A 5,636-nucleotide genomic window follows, 5' to 3' on the forward strand; every position below is an offset into this window, starting at 1 on the left:
GCATGAGGAGACTCGAGTTTTGCCATCAGCTGGAAGACAGTGTCCCTTTTTGGTCAGTGTCAGTGGAGGAAAGGGAGAGCGAAGGGACGTTGAGAGACGGACCCTCAGTCTGCTGCTCTCTCCCTCCGCTGAGACTGGCCATCAGATGCAGGCACCATCAGCCCATTCCAATAAAAAGCTAAATATATAAATGTGCGCCTCACCAGTACTACAACAACGGATCTATTACTGGTGTGATCATAAAGCCCACCTCACATTTCTATTTACAGAATTTTAAAAAAATGGTCTGAACAACAGGGCAATTCAAGCAAAGCCAATATGCGGTGACAATGTATTGGGCCTATAGCTTACTGCACAAACCTCATTGCTACAGTACTGTTTTTAATTGGTTAATGTTGCATAGGCTTACATTTTTTATGTTGTATTTAAAAAATATCTGAGATGTAGATCTCGGCATTTTGACTCAGAAAGTGATCTGGTGTCTTATTAAACACGCCACTGATCTGGTGTCTTATTAAACACGCCACTGATCTGGTGTCTTATTAAACACGCCACTGATCTGGTGTCTTATTAAACACACCACTGACCGGGTGTCTTATTAAACACGCCACTGATCTGGTGTCTTATTAAACACGCCACTGATCTGGTGTCTTATTAAACACGCCACTGTTCTGGTGTCTTATTAAACACGCCACTGATCTGGTGTCTTATTAAACACGCCACTGATCTGGTGTCTTATTAAACACACCACTGACCTGGTGTCTTATTAAACACGCCACTAATCTGGTGTCTTATTAAACACGCCACTGATCTGGTGTCTTATTAAACACGCCACTGATCTGGTGTCTTATTAAACACGCCACTGATCTGGTGTCTTATTAAACACGCCACTGATCTGGTGTCTTATTAAACACGCCACTGATCTGGTGTCTTATTAAACACGCCACTGATCTGGTGTCTTATTAAACACGCCACTGATCTGGTGTCTTATTAAACACGCCACTGATCCGGTGTCTTATTAAACACACCAGACAACTGTGCCACAGTCAATCATTGTTATTTACTTTGCTGCTGCTCATGGAAATATTCTCCCCTCTAGCGTTTATATACATTACACGTTTATATATGTTACATGTTTATATTACATGTTTATATATGTTACGTGTTTATATTATATCTTTATATATGCTACATGTTTATTATATGTTTGTGTTTATATTATATGTTTGTTATGTTTTTATTAGATGTTTATATTATATCTTTATATATGCTACATGTTTATTATATGTTTATATTATATGTTTATATATGTTATATGTTTTTATTATATGTTTATATAATATCTTTATATATGCTACATGTATTATTATATGTTTATGTGTTTATATTATATGTTTATGTATGTTTTTATTATATGTCACGTCCTGGCCAGTATAAGGGTTAATGGTTATTGTAGTTTGGTCAGGGGGTTTTGGGGGAGATTGTTTCTTGTCTAGCGAGTATGAGCCTGAGAAGACTGTTCGGTGATCGTGAGTTTGTTTTGGAGTTCATTTTGAGTTTAATAAATGTTCAAGATGAACAAACACAGTTCTGCTGCATTTTGGTCCTCCTTTACCGACGATAACCGTGACAGAATCTCCCACCACAAAAGGACCAAGCAGCAGAGGAAGGAGCAACAGGAGCAGAGGGAATTTGAGTTGGACAAACGGGAGAAATGGACATGGGAGCAAGTTATGGCCGGAGAGGGCCCATGGAAGAAATGGAGCAAAGACCGGGATTGCTACCGAGGAACACAACTGGCGATTAAACCTGAGAGGCAGCCCCAATATTTTTTTTTGGGGGGGGCATATGGGTAGTTTGGCGGGGCAAGTTTGGAGCCCCAGGCCAAATCCCCGGACTGTTTCTTGGAAGCCAGTTAATGGACAGGTCTCGTGCTTCATGGTAATGGGTGTTATGGCGAGGCCAAGTGTTTTTAGGCCAGTACGCGCTATACCAGCGCCCCGCATTTACCAGGGGGTAGTGGGCATTCAGCCAGAAAAGGCGATGCCAGGTTTAAGCTCGAGACCGCCAGTAAGCCTCCACGGTCCTATATATCCTGTTCCTGCTCCACGCACTAGCCTAGAGGTGCGTGTTCCCAGTCTGGCACGTCCAGTACCAGCACCACGCACCAGGTTTCAAGTGCGTCAGCCCAGTCCGACTCGTCCTGTTCCCACTCCCCGCACTAGCCTGGAGGTGCGTGTTCCCAGGCTGATAACCCCAGTACCAGCACCACGCACCAGGCTTCCAGTGCGTCGGCTCAGTCAGGAGTCGCCAGAGCTGCCCGTCAGTCAGGAGTCGCCAGAGCCGCCCGTCAGTCAGGAGTCGCCAGAGCCGCCCGTCAGTCAGGAGTCGCCAGAGCCGCCCGTCAGTCAGGAGTCGCCAGAGCCGCCCGTCAGTCAGGAGTCGCCAGAGTGGCCCGTCGGCCAGGATCAGCCAGAGTGGCCCATCTGCCCAGAGTCTGCTGATGACCAAAAATCAAGGGAGTCTAGCAGCAACCCTAAACTGAGTAAGCCTGACATTTCAGAACTTAAAGTAATTAACGGTTTAATTGATGAGTCTGCATACAGGGTGGAGAGGAGGAGGTCTGGCCATGATCCAGAGCAGGGGGAGTCTGCCTACGGTCCGAGGCTGATCGGGTCGGTCGGCACTCTGGAGGACAATAGGCCGGAGCCTGAACCACCACCTGCATAGGTGGGTTGGGGAGGGGGGGTGTAGCACAAGTGCCGTCGGTGACTGCAGCCACCCTCCCTTCCCTCCCTTTAGTTTAGGGGGATTTTTTGTTGTTGTTTGGGGTTTTTGTTATTCTTGAGGTGCTTCCGGGGTTAGCACCTTTAGGGGGGGGGGGGGGGCACTGTCACGTCCTGGCCAGTATAAGGATTAATGGTTATTGTAGTTTGGTCAGGACGTGGCAGAGGGTATTTGTTTTATGTGGTTCGGGGTGGTGTTTTGGTAGAAGGGCGTTTGATTGAGTATTTCCAGGTTTTTGGTTTATGGTCTATGTTTATGTATTTCTATGTGTAGTCTAGTGAGTCTATTTCTATGTTAGGTTAATGGGGGTTTGGGACTCTCAATTGGAGGCAGGTGCTTCCTCGTTGCCTCTGATTGAGAGTCCTATATATGGGTAATTGTTTGGTGTAGGTTTTGGGGGAGATTGTTTCTTGTCTAGCGTGTATGAGCCTGAGAAGACTGTTCGGTGATCGTGAGTTTGTTTTGGAGTTCATTTTGAGTTTAATAAATGTTCAAGATGAACAAACACAGTCCTGCTGCATTTTGGTCCTCCTTCACCATCGATAACCGTGACATTATATCTTTATATATGCTACATGTTTATTATAGGTTTGTGTTTATATTATATGTTTATATGTTACGTGTTTATATTATATCTTTATATATGCTACATGTTTATGTGTTTATATTATATGTTTATGTTATGTTTTTATTATGTTTATGTTATCTTTATATATGCTACATGTTTTATGCACAACCTATTTTTCACTGTTTCTAAACAGGTTCCAGAGAGAAGAGAGGAAGCTCATATTTCTGCACATTCTAGTTTATAGTTTCAGTATGAATGTGCAGTTAACGTGTCACAACGCAGATGAGGAAACTATCCACATACAGGTGCCACAAGTTGAGCCACTCCCCGTGGATACAGTAAGTTTCTACCAACTCGTGTACACACATACCCATAGACCATGCCCACTAAAGTAAATGATTACACTTCCCCTTTTAAACTGAGGTGTGAGAGATGTGCGTCATTTACTTGAGCTGAGGTCGAAGTGAGACACATTCAGTTGAGCAGCAGTCTTAGCTGTGGTCTCCATTGATACTAATATCAGATAAAGAATACTAACAAGACATCATAGAAAGAGAATACCAGACTAGTAATGGCTGCAGTTTCCTTGTCCAGATCTCAGAGAGTGTTCAAGAACTTGTCTCTGATCCTATTGAGTGGATCAGTCTCTCTGCTCCTGTGGATGGCTCTCAGACGCCCGCCGGGCTCAGAAAGGAGTCCTCTCCGCTCTCCAGACCTCCTCCCCTCAGACTACGCTGCCGACCTGCCGGCCTGCTCAGCCATCATCCGAGGAGACATGGAGGGTCTGGAGAGTGAGCAGCTCAGCCTCCTGCTGAAGACCATGAAGAAGCAGCAGCTGCTGTCAGAGGAGTTCTACCACAACGTAACTCAGGACTGTCAGAGGTACGTTGCAGACAGAGGGTTCATCACCGTTCCTCTGAGCCAGGAGGAAATGGAGTTCCCCATCGCCTACTCCATGGTCATCCACGAGAAGATTGAGATGTTCGAGAGGCTCCTGCGTGCTTTGTACACTCCGCAGAACGTCTACTGCGTCCACATCGACCAGAAATCATCCGAGGACTTCAGGAGTGCAGTGAGAGCTATTGTTTCCTGCTTACCCAATGTGTTTGTGGCCAGTAAGATAGAGAGCGTGATCTACGCCTCCTGGTCCAGAGTGCAGGCTGACCTGAACTGCATGGAGGACCTGCTAAAGTCACCTGTCCAGTGGAGATACCTTCTCAACACCTGTGGAACCGACTTCCCCATTAAGACCAACGCTGAGATGGTTCTGGCCCTCAAACTGCTGAACGGGAAAAACAGCATGGAGTCAGAGGTCACCAACGGCTACAAGCAAGGCAGATGGCAGTTCCACCACAACGTCACCGACACCGTGGTCAGGACAGAGGTTAAGAAGACCCCTCCACCAATCAACACCCCCATGTTCTCTGGCAACGCCTACTTCGTGGTATCCAGGGCCTTCGTCCGTCACGTGATGGAGAGTCAGGAGGTCCGGGTTCTGCTGGAGTGGGAGAAGGACACCTATAGTCCTGATGAACACCTGTGGGCCACTCTGCAGCGGATGCCCTCTGTCCCAGGCTCCAACCCCCACAACAGTAAGTACCAACAGTCTGATATGAACTCCATGGCCAGGGTAGTGAGGTGGAGCTACCTGGCTGGGGATGTGAGGAGCGGAGCCCCTTACCCACACTGCTCCGGGACCTACAGGAGAGCTGTGTGTGTCTATGGAACTGGAGACCTTCAGTGGCTCCTAAACCAACACCACCTTATTGCTAACAAGTTTGACCCCGAGGTGGATGATGTGGCTATTAGATGTCTGGAGTCATACCTGCGCTTCAAAGCAACACACCGTGTATCATTAAAGACAGTGGAATCTGGGAGTTTCGTACCAAAACTATGAAAGGTTGTAAATACAATAGTGTAGCTGTTTTTAACCCTTAAACTCTATTCTCAACCAGCTAGAGCGTGTTTTATTTCTGATGTTACTGTATATTTCTGATGTTACTGTAAGAGGGTTGTAAATAAAATGACGTTTTTTTAATTGTTGGGGTTGCCATGTATATTCCAGACATACACCCTCCTGTAGTCTTTATTTAGTACCCCATCTAGTCCAATGACTGGTTTCACTGAACACATCAATTCTATAACAGTTATACCAACGTTATTACAGTTCTACATGTAGTCAACAATGCCGGGCTAGAAAGTTCTATAACACTATATATACATACTGTGTGTATGAGGGCACGACAAAACCTGTGTATATATGACTAGTGTGCCTGGACTC

At 45.8% G+C, this 5,636-nt stretch overlaps 1 protein-coding gene across 1 annotated transcript; it reads left to right on the forward strand.

The window, feature by feature from the left end:
* Window positions 1-3,757: 3,757 nt before the first annotated feature.
* On the forward strand, window positions 3,758-5,393 carry LOC115193000 (beta-1,3-galactosyl-O-glycosyl-glycoprotein beta-1,6-N-acetylglucosaminyltransferase 3-like). The gene has a single exon (XM_029752002.1). The coding sequence runs from the start codon at window positions 3,927-3,929 to the stop codon at window positions 5,250-5,252; it is 1,326 nt and encodes a 441-aa protein (XP_029607862.1). The 5' UTR covers window positions 3,758-3,926; the 3' UTR covers window positions 5,253-5,393.
* Window positions 5,394-5,636: the final 243 nt, after the last annotated feature.

This window comes from Salmo trutta, chromosome 4 (genome assembly GCF_901001165.1).
Source record: "Salmo trutta chromosome 4, fSalTru1.1, whole genome shotgun sequence".
NCBI classification, from domain to species: domain Eukaryota; kingdom Metazoa; phylum Chordata; class Actinopteri; order Salmoniformes; family Salmonidae; genus Salmo; species Salmo trutta.

What these genes read in the sequence shown, in the direction of transcription:
- LOC115193000 (XM_029752002.1), top strand. Translation starts at nt 3,927, where the DNA reads ATGGCTGCAGTTTCCTTGTCCAGATCTCAGAGAGTGTTCAAGAACTTG.